The 20,010-nt window shown below is 45.6% G+C and overlaps 1 protein-coding gene across 1 annotated transcript in view; it reads right to left on the reverse strand.

Moving 5' to 3' along the window:
* LOC135114129 (venom dipeptidyl peptidase 4-like) overlaps window positions 1-20,010 on the reverse strand; it is a 58,601-nt gene that overhangs the window by 24,210 nt on the left and 14,381 nt on the right. The window contains exon 4 of the mRNA XM_064029849.1: window positions 12,699-12,751. Coding sequence (XP_063885919.1) covers window positions 12,699-12,751 — 53 coding nt within the window. The remainder of the gene's footprint in view (window positions 1-12,698; window positions 12,752-20,010) is intronic.

Genomic DNA, 20,010 nt, shown 5'->3' on the forward strand with positions numbered 1-20,010 from the left:
GGAGGGGGGGCGGGAATAGTACGAATAGGCTAATAGGCGGCTCTGTTTTCGTCGTTTTAAGGAAGCCAAAACTCTAAAGGGCGTGAAAAGGGTGTCCAATAATTAGGCAGTGAAAGCAAGGCACCAAACACCCCAATCACGCACCATTCACTCTAACTAAACCTTGTCCTGCCCCGCCCCTCGTCCCTCGCCCTTTACTTGCCCCGCTCTGAGATCTAAGGTCACTCCAGCTACGAGTTCCGGTTCGAGAGGTTCTGAAAGCTTTGTGTCACGATTGATTCCACTTACAGCCTGTGTGGTTGTTAGCTAGTTGTGTGAACGAGTGAATGAGCGAGACTTGTGTGAGGCATGAATACGTGTATGAGTGAACGAGCTAGGCTTCAGTCATAAGTGTTAAGTGGAAGTGCGCGGCCTGGCGCCGGGAGATCACCTACCTCCAGCCTTCTGTTCACACCTTCTGTGAATAAACACCTGCATTGTTACCTGCGTTTCCTGTGCCCCTGCTGGTCAAGAGTCGAACATGGCGCAGTGAGTAGGATCAGGACAAGGCTGCAGTGGGTACGGCGCAGAATGGAGAAGCAGTTGGAGGCGCTGGCTGCCCTGCTAGCGCGACAGTCGGAGCAGAGTCAGGCTCTGCTAGCGCGACAGTCGGAGCAGAGTCAGGCTCGCGAGGAGCGTTTAACCCAGCTGCTGGAGAGAGTGGGGACACAAGCTCCCAGTCGCACCACGGCGAGCAATGAAGGCGAAACCACAGCCCGCAGCACGTCTACCCAGGGCGCGAGGTTCCCGACGTCCGCCACCATCATTCCTCACTTAACGGCGTCAGCATCTTTACGTGAGTTCGACACGTGGCGCCATAAGTTTGAAGGATACGTAACCCTCGCCAGGATAGACTGTCTCTCCCTGGCTGAGCAGAGGGCGGCACTCGCTGCTGTCCTAGACGACGAGTGGACCCGTACACTTCGCTACGGGATAAGCTTACCGAGAGACGCGGAGTTAAGAACCATCCTCGATGCAATGTGTGAGTACCTGCGAAGCCAGCGCAACATCATCATGGATAGAAGAGACTTCTACTCCCGCGTGCAAGAAACGCAAGAAGGTTTTGACGACTTTTTATGTGCTGTTAAGGAAATCGCCAATTTCTGTGACTTTTGCGACCAGTGCATAAACCATCAGCTGCGTGACAGAATTGTCGTTGGGACACGAGACGAAGTGGCTCTGAAACGCATGCTGGAAAACAAGAAACTCACCCTTGAAAACGCCATAGATATTTGCAGAGCATCAGAGAGCGCTAACCAGTGTAGTGCAGTACTAAGGGGCGGCTCTCACTCTTCGAGCCATGGTGTGAACGCTGTCTCGAACTACAGGAAGGGCAGTTTCGGGGGCTCAAGCCCCACGGGCTGTTATCGTTGTGGCAAAGATTGTCGCAGTGACAAAAGGGGATGCCAGGCAATAGATAAAGTGTGTCGTAACTGCGGGAAAAGAGGGCATTTTGCGAGTGTATGTCAGCAGACAGTGAGGAAACGACGAGGAGCTTCGAGGAGTTCCTCAACTGTCTCTCCTCATCGCGGTGCAGGCCCGAGGCGGGGAGCCAGTGCCAGTGTATACCAGCTCTTATCAGGCGTATACACAAAGACGGTGACGGCACGACCTGCGCCCCAGGTGCTCATTACCGCCACACATCCCGCTGGAAGAGACAAGATTACGTGGACTCCTGACTCTGGGGCCGAAACGACCGTTATTGGCCTCGACACGGCAACACTCCTTGGAATCCCGCCCTCCAGCTTGGCGCCCGCTGATGGTGATGGACTTTATGCTGCCGGTAATCACCCCCTCACCTGTGTAGGAACTTTCTCGTCGCACTTGCAACTGGGCGACAGGGAAGCTGAGACTGTTGTGAGCGTGGTGAAGGAGGTGAAGGGGGCGCTGCTTAGCTGGTACGATTCCATCGCTCTCGGAATCCTCCCCGAAGATTTTCCGGCTCAAATCCGACCGCTACGCAGGGAAGAACAGCACACCGGCAACAGCTCCATCAAGTACCCGACCGCCTCGCAGCCACCTCTATCTACGCCCACAGAAGTGATCAGCTGGCCTCATTCCTACGACCCAACGCCACAGCAGCGTGCGGGGCACGCTGCTGCTGTGATCAAGGCCTTTCCCAGCGTCTTCGAAGCAAAGGAAGGTTTACGTGCAATGGCTGGTGGATCCATGGCCATCGAGTTGACAGACGACGCTCGACCCTTCGCCGTAACAGCATCTCGTACAATCCCTTACAATTGGCGTGAAGAAATTAAGAGCCAGTTGGAAGAGCTGCTTAACAAGGGAATCATCGAGAGTGTGGACTACCCTACGGCATGGTGCCACCCCATCGTGCCTGTCCCAAAAAAGACATCTGGTGTAAGGCTGTGTGTTGACCTGACACGACTCAACCGTTACGTGAAGAGGCCCGTGTATCCAGTGCGCTCACCTCATGACGCCATCGCCTCGATCGGGACCGGAGCAGTTTGGTTCACCACTCTTGATGCCAAGATGGGGTATTTTCAAGTCCCCATTAGAGAAGAAGACCAGGATTTAACCTGCTTCATAACACCTTGGGGTCGGTACAAGTTTCGGCGAGCGGTTATGGGTCTCGTCTCGTCTGGAGACGAGTATAACCGTCGAGGAGACCAAGCTCTCGGCGACATACCTAACACCATCAAGATCGTGGACGACATCCTGGCCTATGACTCCACCTACAGTGCGCACTTAGCCCATGTCATTCAGATTGTGCGGCGGTGTGACCAGCACGGCATCACTCTCAACCCACAGAAGTTTACATTCGCGGAAAGAGTGGTAGATTACTGTGGTTACTCTGTTTCTGGACAAGGCTACACGACAGACTCAAAGAAAGTTAAGGCAATCTCTGACTTCCCACGACCACAGCACATCACCGACTTACGATCATTCATGGGTCTTACAAACCAGCTTGGAAGCTTTTCTCCTGCTGTGGCTGCAGCTGCACAACCCCTCAGAGATCTCTTACGCCCGAAGAACAGTTGGTGCTGGTCTCCTAACCATGAAGAGGCGTTTGAGAAGGTGAAACAGTGTCTCGTCAGCCCACCTGTCTTGGCATACTTCGACCCATCATTACCAACGATGCTACAGACTGACGCCTCAAGGATGCACGGATTTGGATTCGTTCTCCTGCAGAAGCACAGTGACCAGTGGAAGATGGTGCAATGCGGGTCAAGATTTGTTACAGACACAGAGAGCCGCTATGCAGTAATAGAGTTGGAAATGGCTGCAATCGTCTGGGCAGTCAGGAAATGTGGCACCTACCTGAAAGGACTCCCTCACTTCGATCTAGTGCTCGACCACCGCCCGCTGATACCTCTCCTCAATAGCAAGTTGTTGGGAGAAATAGAGAACCTGCGGCTGCAGCGCATGAGGGAGAAGCTTGCTCAGTATTCTTTCACAGCAAGCTGGCAAAAGGGATCGACACACTGTGTGCCCGACGCCCTCTCACGTGCTCCAGTACAGGACCCAGTGGAGGAAGAGGATGCTGCTACTTCTGGTGACCTCGACCCTCTCCACTCAGCGGTCATCTCAGCGTTATCTGCCACCAATGAGGACGGCGTCCGCTTAGCACCACTCCAGGATCAGACTGTGGAAATGGTACGTGCCGCAGCAGCAAGAGACGGGGAGTACTGCTTGCTCAAGAACGTCATCATCGAGGGCTTCCCTGATCATTGCCACGACCTCGATCACCGCTTGCGTACGTACTGGCCGGTGCGCAGTCTGCTGGCCGTAGACGACGACCTGGTGGTTTACGGGCCGAGGCTTCTTATTCCTCACAGCCTCCGCCGAGAAACACTAGAGCGACTCCATGACAGTCATCAGGGGATGGAGCGCACCAAGCGACGGGCCCGACAAACGGTGTACTGGCCTGGTATGGACAGAGACGTTGAGAACGTCGTTTCTGGATGCTCACTATGCCGTCCACTCCTACCAAGCCAAGCCAACGAACCTCTCTGGCAGGACACGGACACACCCAGCAGGGTGTTTGAGTCAGTTTCTGCAGACTACTTCCACGCAGCAGGCCGTACATACCTCGTGTATGTAGATCGCTTGTCTGGGTGGCCTCACGTGTCTGCATGCTCACGTCCAGCATCGGCTGATCAGCTCGTTCGTGTCCTTCGGGGTGTGTTCGCCGACACGGGCGTGCCTGTTCTCCTGAGGACTGACGGTGGACCGCAGTTCACTTCTTCATCGGTACGGCGCTTCCTGGCTCGATGGGGGGTGGAGCATCGTGTATCTTCACCTCATTATCCACGCTCCAATGGTCACGCCGAGGCAGCGGTCAAGTCCGTGAAGAAGCTGATCCTCACGACCACACAGCAGGGACACCTGGACGAGGATGCGTTCGCTCGCGGGTTGCTGGAACTGCGCAACACTCCGAGGGCGGAAGGGCGATCACCAGCACAAGTCCTCTTCGGTCATCCTATGAGGTCCTGTGTCCCGGCTCATCATCGCTCATACGCTCAGCAGTGGCAGCGCGCTGCTGATGAGTGCGACGCCAAGGCAGAGCGACTGAGGAAGAAAGCGAAACTTCGCCACGACGCGTCCGCCCGTACTCTTCCTCTCCTGCACCTCGGTGGCCACGTCGACGTTCAAGATCACACGACAGGCCTCTGGGATCGCCTGGGTGTCATCGTGGCTGTTGGGCGAAGGAGAGACTACCTCATCAAGATGGGCAGCGGTCGCGTGATGTGGCGTAATAGAAGACACCTACGCCCACACAGACCTCTTGCTCCCCTTCCTGTCGAGCAGCACACCGCTCATGGCGGTGCAGCGCTTCAGCATCAGGGTCACGAGGAACACCACCATCCCGGCAGCCCGGAGCATCAGGGTAACGGGGTACACCGTGGCCGAGAGCAACCAGAGCGTCGAAGCAGCCGACAGCGTAGGGAGCCGAGACGACTGCAGGTGCGGTGGCACCGTAGCACCTACGATTAGTCGTACGTGTTCATTGTACGCTGTGTTTGTTTTGTGTATATGTACCGTGTTTTCTGTACTTCAATCATTGTAACTTTGTTTCATGTGTTACGGTAGCCATAACAAAGATAAGGAATCTTCCTTATGTCTCGGGGGAGGTGTGTGGTTGTTAGCTAGTTGTGTGAACGAGTGAATGAGCGAGACTTGTGTGAGGCATGAATACGTGTATGAGTGAACGAGCTAGGCTTCAGTCATAAGTGTTAAGTGGAAGTGCGCGGCCTGGCGCCGGGAGATCACCTACCTCCAGCCTTCTGTTCACACCTTCTGTGAATAAACACCTGCATTGTTACCTGCGTTTCCTGTGCCCCTGCTGGTCAAGAGTCGAACACAGCCCTGCTTATCGAACTGTTTTTCTTCTTATTTATTCATTTATTACCGATGTAACTCGTTTTATTTTATGCAGGCACTTTCAGGAGCTGCCTTGTGTTGGTAGGTCAACTTTTCTTTTTTGTTTTGTTTTTGCAGTGTTCTTATTTTGTGATGTTATTAAGTTCTTGCGCAGGAGTCGCCTTTATGTGGGTCAACTGGTCTTTTGCAATCTTATTTTCTTCTGTTACGTTCTTTCATGCTCCCTTTCACTCTTTTAATTTAATATAGACAGATAGATAGACAGGCAGACGCACACACACATACACAGACCAGCTGGGCACACTTGTCACGTTACGTCCACACCTCGCAAATTCCGCACATTTTATCGTTATTCATTGTCGCCTCAAACAGTCCACTTACGTTACTCAGCGCTCCTGCCCCTCTAATTTCCATGTGATCACACCGCACTTGCATATCATCACGAGGAAGCAGGTGGGTAAGTGGCACTCCGTTTTCTCCAATCGCTCTTTCCCTTTCTTCCTAAAATTAAATCTTCTCACGGTATTCTCGAGCACTTATCGACTTTTCAGTAGTAATCAAGTTTTATTCTTTTACGGTAATATCACACATTTTAAAGGTGTTCCATTAAGTTAAGGTGAAGTTTTCCTCGCCTTTACAATCCTCCATCTCTTTATTTTTTAATCTGATACTAACGTAGCTTAACACTAACGGATTCATAAGGGCGAAAGAGTCTCTAATTCGATGGTGCAGCAAATCACAAACGGCTTCATGTGGGCCAACACGTCTGCTGCTACTTGTTCTCTCACTCTAAAGTAGTGCAGCGTATCGCAAGCAGCATTCACAGGCCTAAAAGTCTGCTGCGATTATCTTACTTTAAATAAATAGTGTAGTTCACCACGGTCTCTTAAGGAATAAGGTCTGCTACCGTTTGGTCCTCCTTTCGTTCCTTTATCTCTTCCAGTCCTTGTATTTTTTTAGGCACAATCCAAGGAGCAGGAATGACTCGGCAGTGGCTGGTGCTGGCGTGTCACGTACCCATACAGAAGCAGTTCGGCGCTTTATGGACAACATCAAATAACAGGCCTCCGCTCAGCCTCGTGGGGTAATCCCGAAATGTGGCAGATTGTTCCTCCCGTGACTCCAACATTCTTGGAGAATAACACACTGTCTGGGCATCAATTCTTGTGGTGAGTCACGGGCGTGTAGGAGGACAAAGGGTAAAGCGTCTTGAGGGGCTGCATTTTTCGTCTTTGTGTGCAAGTATCGACCGCATCAAATGTTCGTGTTGGCCACGTCCATACCACCGTGAGCCCAGCCAATTTGTCCCGTGTCCACGTAACAAGGCCCACCGCTTTTTTTTTTTTTATGGGTCACACTGCCGAGCTGAATTTACGTGAAGGTCTCCAGAGTCCCAATATCCCCGCCACACAAATGAACGCACCGCACGGTCTCATCCAACGAGTCTTCAGCTCTTAGAATTAGGTCATAGAAGATATACAGTGCGTCGCATCTGTTTCAGCGCCTCTTTCAGCAACGTGACGAAGGTTAACATCCAGGCGGTTTCATCCGGAGAATCTTCAGCGGTCTGGAAATATGTCATGGAAGTATTGAGTCCTCGTAGGTATATCTCTTCCTTCAGCACCGTGAGAAGGATTAACAAGTTCGGCAGTGACTCGGTATAATAAGCAATGGTACAATAAATCAGTCACGTTCATTCATGTAGCTCTTAATGACTGCCCTCCTTTGAACACTGATACTGCTAATTCCTCTATTCTTAAGTAGAGATGTAGGCAGAAGACGAAGACAATATAAAACAATAAAGAATAACTTTTGTTTCTGCACATCAATTCACGTAAACAATCAAAGGCAATTGTAACGCCTGCCGTGACAACGTGGATCCAACTCATAAGGCTTAGTTGGCGCATACAAAAATACTCTATACATATTATACTACTCTGTACTTGCACTGCCTCTGCTAACTTCCCTGCAACTTCATGACTGTACATTATATAACAAAGGTGATGACAATAACACCTTATTCACCTCTCCCCAATTTGCATCTGAAAATAGTCAAACAGAATATTGAAGTCCCTCCTACATGTAAAACTGACACGAAAATGAAATATCACCAGGGCAGCGTCTCCACCTCGTCGCCGCCCTTCACAGACTTCATGAATGACGCAATCTGTCACCGAGATAAAAGTAAAAACACCCCAACGACCTTATTGAGTCAGGCATACGAGGAATGATTACCAAAACATATCAATATACATTTTTTAAAAGTTATTTAGGAAAGGCGGTTCGATCTAGAAGGATAAATCTACTGGAATATTTAAAACTTGATGATGGGATGTAATGAAACAATTCTAATCACGTTATTTAATCTCAGAGAAGTTAAAAATAATAAATATGTCACTGCTTCCTATTGCATTCCTTATGCTAAACATATCTTGAAAACCAAAACTGAGACTGAGAATAAGGCGCTTCTAATCAGTTATTTAGCCACAGAGAAGTTGAAATAGTAATCAAAGACGTCACTCCTTCAAACTGCATATTGCTTTCCTTATGCTAAAAATCTGAAATACGAAAACATATTCGGGGTTAAATTGACAAACTTTTTTTTAACTATTTCGCTGATTTTCTGGGGACAGTAAAGTAAGTTGCGCGGGGTTTTCTACGCCTCACCTCGTTTTCTGTACTCTTAGCGGCAAAACAGATAGTGGATATATATAGCTTTACATCTTCCACTACGCATCACTTTTGATACATAAAACAAAAAATAACAAATAAAACAAAGTAGACTAATATAACTTACACCTTCCATTACCACTCATAAAACCAGCATCTTTATCGCGCCTCACTTTACTCCCTTCTTTTGTTTACCGGCCCTCACCTGGCGCCCTCCCTCCATCACCACACTCCAACATATTTCAGGTAACGCGCTGCAGTCGACACACTCATTCCTCATGGGTGTCAAGGCTGAATAACACTGTGCTCTGTTACCCGGCCGCCTCACTCTGGCTTGGAAGACATCACTGGAATGGGCAACCGAACCTGATCTAACACTGCCATCTGTCACCAGGCCGCCTCACACTGGCTTGGAATTTAATACGGGAATGTCTAACCGGACCTAACCTATAACTTAATCTAAACCAACACCACACACACACACGCACACAACACGACATCCACAAGGCATCCACACGACTTTCTTCCCGTGTCGGAGAGATGTAGTGAACAATGTGATAGCCAGTTTATTACACACCCGAGGGAATGAAGAAATTGTAATGGAAATGGTAATGGCGATGGTGATGGTGGAGTGTTCCGGTTTGGGTGGAAGGAGTGGAGACGTAGCACGGAGGACACATGACAGGTACCGTAGCTTAGCCTTACTTGATGCGACTTAGCCTGACGCAATGAAACTCTGGTGGTAGTGGTAGTGGTGGTGGTGGTGGTGGTGATGGTGGTGGTTTTTGTTATTGTTGTTGTTGTAATAGCAGTAGTAGTAGTATAAGCAGCAGTGCCAGTAGTATTTATAGTAGTAGTAGAAGTAGAAATATAAATAGTAGTAGTAGTAGCAGCATTAGTAGTAGCAGTAGTAGTAGTAGTATTTGCCTGTGTATAGTACTAGTAGAAGTATAAGCAGGAGCGGTAGTAGTAGAAGCATCATCAATATTACCATACCAAAACTACTTCCACATCACATCACCACTACTACCACCACCACTACTACCATCACCACCACCAACACCAACAACAACAACAATAACAACATGTTCCTTCCCGGCACACATTCCCGGAAGCAGTGCCACAATACCATCAGGCGGGGCGCACCTCAGCCAGCGGAATGACCCCCAACAAGCGTCTATGCGCCATTCAGAGCCACACTCAACAACACCGCGACCTAATTTCTTTCACTCCTCGACAGGCACGATGACTCTCCTCAAAGTTTTGCATCTGATTTATTTAACTGGTTTATCTATTGTTACTTTTGTCAGGGAGGGCTGGCGACGGAAAAGAGATCGGGGAGTGAAGGGTGGTGATGATGGTAATGGTAACAATGATTATGATGATGAAAAAATAAGAACAATATGAACAAGAGTAAGAACAAGAACAACGGCGATGACGGTAGCAACAAGAACAGATAAGAGGAGGAAAAAAAGGGGGGGGGCGAAAGACTACAAGACAGAAGAACAAGAACAAGAAGAAAAAGAAGAAAAGGACAGCAACGACGAAGAAAAACAAGAGAAAAGACGACGATATCAATACCGGTGACAAAGACGAAAAGAAAAGGAGAGAAAAAAATAAATAAATAAAACACAAGATTGATATTCACGTTTTTCTCTTCCACTTCCTCCACCAGAAGGCTGAATTAATAATATCGTGCCAAGGAGAGATTGCAGAGAAGGACACCAACGCAAACAACCAGCAAGACACACACACACACACACACACACACACACACACACACACACACACACACACACACACACACACACACACATGAAATAAAACAAAATAAACAAACCCCTCCTAAAAATGCCCCCAAAACAGCAATAAATAAATAAATAAATAAATAAATAAATAGATAAATGAAGGTGAGGGGTCAACACTGCGGAAGAGGGAGAGAGAGAAGACGGGGGAGAGGAAGGAAGGAAAGAAGGAAGGAAGGAAAGGAAATTAAAGTAAAGTAAAGGAAAGGAAAGGAAGGGAAGGGGAGGGAAGGAAGGAAGGAAGGAAGGAAGGAAGGAAGGAAGGAGGGAAGGAGGGAAGGAAGGAAGGAAGGAAAGGAAGAGAAGTCACTCATGCTGAGGACTAAGTTAATCTTTCGTGCTTCCTCTTTTTTTTTTTCCTCTTCTTCCTCCTCCTCTTCTTCAGTTGGTATAATACTGCGCCAAGCCATAACGGAGGAGGAGGAGGAGATAGTAAAGAAAGAGAAAACGAAGAAGCAGGAAAATAAGAAGGAAGAAGAGAAAAGGAAGCTGGAGAAGAAAAGAAGGGGAAGGAGAAAGATATAAAATGAGATGAAAAAGATTCAAAAGAAAGGAATAGAAAGAAAATATGAGTTGGAAGGAGAAGAGCAGGAATGAAAGGAAGGATACGAGGAAGGAAATGAAAATGAGATGGAAAAGAAGGAGCAAAATAAACATAGGACAGGACAAAGCAAAAGAAGGGATAATGAAAACAGGAAGAGGAAGAAGACAAGGAGAAAGAGGTGGAAGAATATGAGATAGAAAAAAAATGGGAAACGGTGAATAAAGAAAGAGGGGAGGAGGAAGAGGACGAAGAAGAAGTGGAAAGAACGGAATAGGAAAATAAACATGTAAAATAAAGGAAAAAAGGGAGAAACTGGAAGAAGAGAAGAAAGACAATGAAGAAGAGAAGAAAAGAATAAACCAAGGAAAAGACAAAAAAAAAGATACAGTGAATCTAGCACGGAAGGAAAAAAAAGGACGAGGAACGAAAGGAAAAAAAAAATAACTCAGATGTAATTACCAAAAGGAAAAGACGAAATAAAAAAATAAAAGAAAGAACTGAAGGAAATGGTAAAAACAGATAAAAAAGGAGACGAAAGATGAAAGGAAGATCAAAAATGAGGAATGAGGACAAGAGAGTGAAGGAATAAAGGAGAGAGAGGAGAGGGAATATATGATAATTTTGGAAGAGGAGGAGGAGGAGGAGGAGGAGGAGGAGGAGGAGGATAGGTATGACGAGGTGAGTAAAATCAGGAGCAGAGAGAGAGAGAGAGAGAGAGAGAGAGAGAGAGAGAGAGAGAGAGAGAGAGAGAGAGAGAGAGAGAGAGAGAGAGAGAGAGAGAGAGAGAGAGAGAGAGAGAGAGAGAGAGAGAGAGAGAGAGAGAGAGAGAGAGAGAGAGAGAGAGAGAGAGAGAGAGAGAGACGTGACTGCGAAGGAAAGCAGGAATGCGGAGCGGAGGGAGGGAGAGAAAAGAAGGAAGGAAGGAAGAAAGGGAGGGGAGAAAATAAGAGTTAGGGAGGAAAGAGGAAACAAGGTACCAGTGATGGGGGTTGATAACACTACATTAGCAAGACTGAGAAGGGTTGGGGCCGGGAAGTGAGGGGAAGGAGGGATTAGGTGAGGGGGAAGTGAGGGGAAGGTGGGTGCAGGTGAGGATAAGGAAAGGGAAGGAGGGATTAGGTGAGGGGAAGTGAGGGGAAGGTGGGTACAGGTGAAGGGAAGTGAGGGGAGGTCATGTTATGATATAGTGAAGGGGGAGAGAGAGAGTGTGCAGAAGGGCGTGTTGTGACAAAAGGGGAGAGTATGGTAAGGGAGTTGTGAGGGGAGAGAGAGTGCAGAGAGGGATGTGGTATAGTAAGGGTGTAGGTGACGGGGAAATGAGGGGATGTGAGGGTTGGCTGTGCAGAGGTGAGGTCGTGGGGTGAGGGGACGGTCAGGTGGTGGTGGTGGTGGTGGATCAAAAGAGGATATGGTTGAGATTACCTGGTTTTACATAACACAGGTGAGAATTATACTCGTACATACCACGAGTGCAGGTACATTCTCTCTCTCTCTCTCTCTCTCTCTCTCTCTCTCTCTCTCTCTCTCTCTCTCTCTCTCTCTCTCTCTCTCTCTCTCTCTCTCTCAACGATAATAAAAAAGGCACAAATTAAGATTACGTTGGCAAGGTGTGCTCACTCACTCACTCACTCACTCACTGACTGACTCACTGACTGACTGACTCACTCACTCACTCACTCAGTCCACTCTCTTCCTAAGCGAATATACCCGTGAAGTCACTCAGATAAATATATAAAGCTACACGTGACAGCAATTTAACTAAACACGTACATCAGTGCCCTGCGATGAAGCTGATATGGGTGAGGGGAGATGGGAAGGTAAGGGAGCAGTTAAAGAGATAGGAAGAGGCAGGGCGTGAGGTGGGCGGTGAAGGGGTGAAGATGGATGAAGTGTAGGAAGTACGAGTATTGCAGTAAAGGGATGATTTTAAGTAGCTTTACTTGCGCTGTCACAATTACTAATTACATTATATCATTAACATTCATGCTTCCTCATTTTATTAGTCTCGGTAATGAATTAAAACAAGGAAAGCTGCAAGAAGCCCATCACACCTACACTTGGCAGTCTCTGTGTGAAACATGACTACTTATTTCCACCTATCATCCCCATCCATAAATTTGTGTAATCTTTTTAAACTCCGTATTGCCTCGACGTTAACAATCTGATTACTGAGTCTATTCCATTCATCTGCCACTCCATCTGTCTATCTCTTTCTTTTTTTTATCTAGCTTTACCAAACTTGAGACTTATTTCTAGTCCTATCCTGACTATTGACTCTGAGGACTGCATATACTTACTGTGTCTGGCAGTTGAAGATGTGGTACTTCGCCTTGAAGGAGTGACGGAACACCTGACAGGAGAAAGAGAAAGAGGTTAGTGAATTGTTGAATTTACTCATGGCCTTCTATGATCACCTTGCTATGACGGTTTAACCATTTCAGTTACGTACATATCTTTTTTTCTTCTTGAACCTAAGCATTAAAAGTTTAAAGGGTACAGTACTCGTGGAGCGTAGGCGATAGGCTGGTAGGAATAAAATGCTAACAATATCTAGTGTTCCCAGGTGGTCACCCATCCAAGTACTAACCAGACCCAACGTTGCTTAACTCCGCTGATCGGAACAAATAGATGTTTAAAGTAAGCACGTATATGCGAAGAAATGAAGGAAGAAGAGGAAGGAACAGTAAGGGAAACCAAGGATGATGAAGGAGTGAAGGAAACTGAAGAATATATGAAAAAATACAGAGGATCTGTAAGAAATACAAAGATATGATGAGATGAAGGAAAGTGACAATTCTTATGATAAAAAATTGAGGAGAATGAGTGAGTGGAAGAAGAGAAATGCTTGGAAGAAAACAAGATGAACGAGGGGACGGAGGAAAGTGAGGAAGAAGAGTGGGGCCAAAGAAATGAAGGAGGAAGCAGCGACTTGATGAATGTTTGAAGAAAGGAAAGATGAGAAAGAAAGAACGATGAGCAGGTGCGTCCTTGGCTAAAGAAGAAGAAGGAGGAGGATAAGGAGAAGGAGAAGAAGAAGAAGAGGAAGAAGAAGAAGCAGAAGCAGAAGCAGCAACAGAAGAAGAAGACTTTAAAAGCAAATAGAAGAAACAGAATGATACCGGATTAGGAATGACGGAAGAAAAAGAAGAGTATAAGAAGAAACTAGCAAAAAAGCAAAAGGAGAGGAGGAAGAAAGACATAAAGAAGTGGGTGGCGGGGAATTGCTGTAATGAGGACGAAAAGAGATTGCAAAAGCGAAAAGGTGAGAACCAGAAAGAAGAAAGTGATAAACCGCGAGGAAGGGAGCACAAGAGACCGGAGAAATGAATATAGGTTTTGAAAGAGCGAGAAAATCCTGATGTCTGGTTTAAAGATAGTTAGAGCATAACCATGACGACTTTCTTCTGCGCTGCTTTTAGGTAAAGTCTTATTTTTGAGCGGTTCCTGCTTGACGAAAGGGCGGTTGGATGAGGGCGCTGCATGCTGTATTCTCTCTCTCTCTCTCTCTCTCTCTCTCTCTAAACGATCCTCGTGTTTGACATTCGTGTCTCGCGGGTTTTCTGTTCCTTGCAGCTTTTCCGCACTTTTTGGCAGCGTCGTGTGAGTGGCCATGTGTGCTGCACGCTGTTGGGGGCATTAAATCATTCCACAGGCTGCTTTTTGATTACTTGTGTTTTAACTCTTGCACGCTATTTGTTTAATCATTACTTTTTTATTTTTTTTTAACTTTGGGAGGTTTTCTTTCACTTATTTGCATCTTAACTGTTTTACTTCCAATTTACCTTCTGTGGTCACGTATAACTTCTTGACACCAATCCTTCTTAACAAACACATCAAACACAACCGTATTCTCAGACATGTCGATCCTTTATCTCGATGAGTCTTAACGAGCGCCAATAGAAGTCACTGCTGGGGTTTTGAAGTGGGGGGAGAGAGAGAGAGAGAGAGAGAGAGAGAGAGAGAGAGAGAGAGAGAGAGAGAGAGAGAGAGAGAGAGAGAGAGAGAGAGAGAGAGAGAGAGAGAGAGAGAGAGAGAGAGAGAGAGAGAGAGAGAGAGAGAGAGAGAGAGAACCCCAGTAATCATCACTTTGGCCTTTGAAAATAGTCTTGATTATCAAATTACTCGCATACTTTACTATCATTAACATTCACTGCAATCAACACAGATGTTTGGTGCGGACACTGACAGACTTGCGTGTTCGTGATCCTCTGTGGTAGCTTCGTAACATTAGATTAGAACGGAGACTGTAGGAGGAACAAAAATATGTGTCCTTCTAACTCTTACCTTTCGTCAAAATTATCCCCATCAGTTCTCCTCATCCGTAAAGATTTCCAAATGTCATCATCTCCAACTCCCCCTTGTCCAAAATTACCTCCTCCAGTCCTTCCTTACCGTCCAAAAAATATCGCCTCACCAACCTTCCCCACTGTTAAAAAAAAAATAATTCTTTCAGTTCTCCTCATCCCCCAAAAATCACCATAGAAATTCAACCCATCTCCATTCCTCTCCATTCCCCAATTTATCTCCCCTCCAATCAAAAGTTACGCTTCCAAATATCCCTGTTCAAAAATTATCCTTCTCAGTCTTTCTCCTCCCAAACACTACTTTCTCTAATCGTTTCCCGCCCCCAAAAATTTACACCAAAAAGTCAAAAAGTACTCCAGACATCGCATTCTCAAAGACATAAATCCCTTGAAATCTCCTTCCCGTGAGCAGACCTTCCCTCTGCAGCTCCTGGTCGTGACGCGGCTGGGTGGGACGGCGGGTTATTGTCGTGGGGTTAATGGCGTGACGGTATGCACGTCTTTGCTCGAGTACGTGGTGAAGGAACGCAAATCAGTGATGTTTAGTTAGTTGATTAGCATGGTTAGTTGGTCGGGTGGTTAGTGAGTGAGTGAGTAAGTGAAGAGTAAGTAAATTTGTTAGGTAGTTATAGTTAATTAGTAGATAGTTAATTAGTTAGATAGTGTACAAATGCTAGGTAAGTTCCCCTGATCGGTATTATTTCAAAACCCACAAAAATTATTAATCGGATCCTGATGTATTTTTTCCTTTTAACAATAAGTAATCCTTCATAGATAACCATTACTAAACATTACCATTATAAAAACCTCCTTTAAAACCTTACTAACCTCTACTGTATCCTGTTAAAAAAAGTAAAGATGAAGTGTTGAAAACTTTAAGATCACAGGCTGTAGTGCAATGATAGTGAGGCACTGGTGGGAGAGGGGGGGGTGTGGCGGTGATGACGTGGTGGGGGTGTAGGTGGGTGAGTGGGTGGGTGGGGGAGTGGTGATGTGGGTGGAATGGGAGGAGAAAGACAGTGGTGAAGCGTAGTGAAGGAGTGGTGAAGGGATGAATGGGTGGTGGTGGTGGTGGTGGTGGTGGTGGCGGCGTGGGTGGATGATAGGTGAGGTGAGTGGCGTGGAAAATTAATTAAGGACGTGACATTGAGGGACGTGAGGGAGTGGCTCAGTGTGGATATAATTCAGTGACGCGGATGAGAGACGTGGTAACTTTACTTGGCTATTTATTAATTAGTCTATTTCATTTCGACGTCTGCTGAGTGAAGAACTAAATTGGTTGACTTTTTTTTCTATGCTCTTTCTTGGGCTTTTTAGGAGAGGAGAAAAGAGGAGCCTGTTTTTCTTTTCCTTTTCTTTATATTATTTCTTTTATGTGTCCTTGGTCAGTCTGCTTGGCACGAATAAAAACGATTTCTTTCACTTATTTTTTTTTTATTTACTATATTCATTCAGTTATTTTACGGATTTTGTATATTCAAATACTTTACATATACAAAAATTACTTCTCATCCACTGATCCTTATAATTATGTTCTTATTTTCCACATTCACTCATTACTTTACAAATTCACCACACTTAAACACCTTATATATCTACTAGAGTTACCTACAATTATTCAATTTATTTACCTACTTTTTTTTTTCACTTATCTATTCTGCTGCAACCCCACACACTGGAGAAATAATTAATGGCAAACCTTAATAACGAGCTTCTGTTGACGTGGCGGCGCAAGGGTTGTGCTGGAGGCAAAGGTCAGGAGATTCAGAGCCCAGATTACCACCCTTCTCTCCCTTCCCTCCCTCTCCCCTCCAGCTTACTCTCCCTTCTCCCACCATCTCCCTCTTTCTAGACTAACAGTGCATTCATCTCTTCTTTCTCTCCTTCCTCTCCTCACGATTCCTCTTCCTCTCATCTTTTCTTCCCAGACTGACCTCTTATTCCCTTTTCTCCCCTCGGATATCTCGAGCATTCCTCCCCACTCCCTATCATTTCCCTTACCCTCCCCAGACTGATCTCCCAATCTATCCCCTCAGACACCTCCAATGTTGCTTCCTACACCCCTCTCTCTACCATTCCTATTCCCCCTCCTAAGGCTGATTACCCTTCTTCCCTCTTCTCCCCACACTGATTTCTCATTCTCTCCCCTCAGACACCTGCAACATTCCTCCCCAACTCCCCTCTCCCTGTTACTTCTATTCCTCTGCATAAAACTGATTTTTCCCCTCGTCTCCTAAGCTGTTTCCTCTCTGACTACCCTCCATTATTCCCCTCCTCGACCTCGGCCTTGTTTCCTCCATTCCCTTCACTTCCCTTCCTCTCCCATCCCCTCCACAAACTGACCCCTTCCATTATATTCATCTAAGACCTCAAAACCTTCTCCTTTAACCCTCCCATCACCCCTACTCGACCCCCTCTACCTCCTCCTTTTCCTCCCCTCCTCACCCTACCCTCAGGAGGCACACAAGGGCGTAACCCAACACCCAAAACAAACACGCCCTTTACTCTGAGATTCTTACCCTTACTTTCCCTTCTATTCACCCATTTCTCTTTCCCATTTTCCCTTTCACTCCCTTTTTCCTTATACTTCTTCCCCCCCTCTCTCTCTCCCTCTCTCTCCCTTCCTCACTCGTTCTTTGTCTATTTGTTCTCTCCCTCCTCCTCCATTTATTCTCCCTGATTGTTATGTTCTTTCTTATTTTTATCTGTATCTCCCTACCTCACCCTCCCTAAATGTGTATTGTGTTCCTTCCTTCCTTCCTTCCTTCATTCTTCATTCTTCCTTCATTTTCTCTGTTATTATACTTCCTATATCATATTCTTGTATCGTTCCTCATTCCTCGTTTGTAAGGATGGTATAATTATGATCTTCCTCCTCCACCTCCTCTCCTTCTTCCTTTTCCTTCTCCCTTAATTCCGTCTATCCCTCCTTCCTTCCCTTATTTCCCTCCTCCGTGTTTTTCATCTTTAATATTCATCTCTCTCTCTCTCTCTCTCTCTCTCTCTCTCTCTCTCTCTCTCTAGCTCGTATACGTACTTATGAAATGATACAAAAGATACATTAAGAAAACTGTTTGTTGTACATGTATTGTTTGTGTGAGAGGAGGATAACAAGAAAATGAGATGTAGATACAAGGAGGAGGAGGAGAAGGAGGAGGAAGAGGAGAAAACAATGGTGATGGTGGTGGTGGTGGTGGTGGTCGTGATGATAATAATGATGATGATTAAGAGAAAGAAAAAATAAAGAGCCCAAAAAACAACACATTTAGAAAAAAAAAGACTAAGTTTGCATGAATATTATGTCCTTGTGTGTGTGTGTGTGTGTGTGTGTGTGTGTGTGTGTGTGTGTGTGTGTGTGTGTGTGTGTGTGTGTGTGTGTGCGCGCAAACAGCCTTGTACAAAATGAGTGCGGACGAAGAAAATTAAAAAACTCTTATGAACAATAGTAGCTTGTGATTCAAATTTCTTACATTTTAATATTCACTCCTTCAGCGAGAACGAACGAATGAACGAGAGAGAGAGAGAGAGAGAGAGAGAGAGAGAGAGAGAGAGAGAGAGAGAGAGAGAGAGAGAGAGAGAGAGAGAGAGAGAGAGAGAAACAAATGAGTCATGAAGTGGAAGTCTGTTTTCTTTCTTTTCTTTCCCGTTCTCCTTCATTATCTTTTTTGAGAGCATTCATTCCTCACTTCATTCTCCCCTGGCCTCCTTCCTTCCTCCATCCTCGCTTGCATTTTTTTGTCAGCTTTTCTTTGACAGTTATAAATAAAATGAACACAGTGAGAGATGGGATGAGGTGGTTTGTGGTGCAGAGGTGCTGTGGTAACCTGGATTGCCTGGGTTCGATTCCTCTCTCTCTCTCTCTCTCTCTCTCTCTCTCTCTCTCTCTCTCTCTCTCTCTCTCTCTCTCTCTCTCTCTCTCTCTCTCGTAACGCACGGTGGTTTAAAGTGACATAACTTTCTTGTGTAAATCATTTATTGTACTTTCTCGTGTATTTCAATTATCTATTAATCAATTTTATTTATCTATTTATTTTCTAAGGGAAGATAGTAAATTGTGTCTAAGTGTAAAGCTATATTATGTATTGGATATTACTAATACACCATATATTTACTGTGTGTGTGTGTGTGTGCGTGTGTGTGTGTGTGTGTGTGTGTGTGTGTGTGTGTGTGTGTAGCATTGACGTGACCCTCTGCTCTATATATGCACTGTCATTCTTTTATTTTTTCGTCCTCCACTTAATCGGTGCAATTCTCAACTCTCACGCCAATTACTGAGCGAGCGGCACCAGAATCCCGGCGAGGTAATGGTAACTGTTTTCTCCATTCAGGGTGGATCATTTACGTAATTTTACCGTCTGTTTCCAGGTCAGGCCAACGCGTGTTATGCTTGCAATTCTTTCACATGCATTCCTACTGTTTTCCATAAGTTGTGGTCCACGAACCCTACCATCACATCGCACACACGCAGCACCAGAAGTCCGTGTAATTTCTTTCGTTTGTCAGTTTGTTGTCTTTTCGTTTAGGAGAATTTTAAGATAACAAACAGTACGTCAGAATTATAATGGTTCGTTTTTTTTTTTTCTTGTCATTTCTACAATCGTTTCTTTTTCTTTTTCACATACAGGAGATGCGCGTAAACACAAGAGAAATGTAAATATGTGTTGCTCTAGTAATGGGTGACTGGCGAAGGTATATGTGTTATGTAATTTTTCTCTGCAGTGTTATAAGATTAAGTATTCGACAGCATCGCTTGTGTTATGACCTTGATATGAATGAAAACAGGACTGGACAAAAAACACGCTAAGTCCTTGAGAAATGCCGAGCTTGCGGTGTTCAGTATTATAATTTTGCTCGTCCGTACCCAGCATTTCATTTATCTTTTTAATTCGCAATGCTTTAGGCGAGAAATACATGTGTAAATTATACGCATGGAAATAAATGCTAGTTAGTAATCCGCCACAGTGAAAAATAAATTAATAAATAAATAAACAAAAGAATCCGTATCGCAGGATTAGCCTTGTGGGAAATAAAACATGTTATTTCCGACAGACGGTCAATAGTTTTCCCTGTATTTCTTTTGCCTTCCTCCTCTACATGTGAAGGTACAAAAAATACCTAATTTCAGTGAAGCAGATTCAGTAAAATGGAAAGCAAAATAGGTTAGTCCCTTGCGACAATCAATATTTTTCCTTGTATTTTTCCCAACCTCCCTTACAAGTGAAAGTAATAAAAGAACAGGTAGCTAATTTCAAGCAGATTTAGCAAAAACGCGACGGATGACAACATTCCCACTGCGAACTCTCTA

Source organism: Scylla paramamosain, chromosome 27 (genome assembly GCF_035594125.1).
Source record: "Scylla paramamosain isolate STU-SP2022 chromosome 27, ASM3559412v1, whole genome shotgun sequence".
NCBI lineage: Eukaryota > Metazoa > Arthropoda > Malacostraca > Decapoda > Portunidae > Scylla > Scylla paramamosain.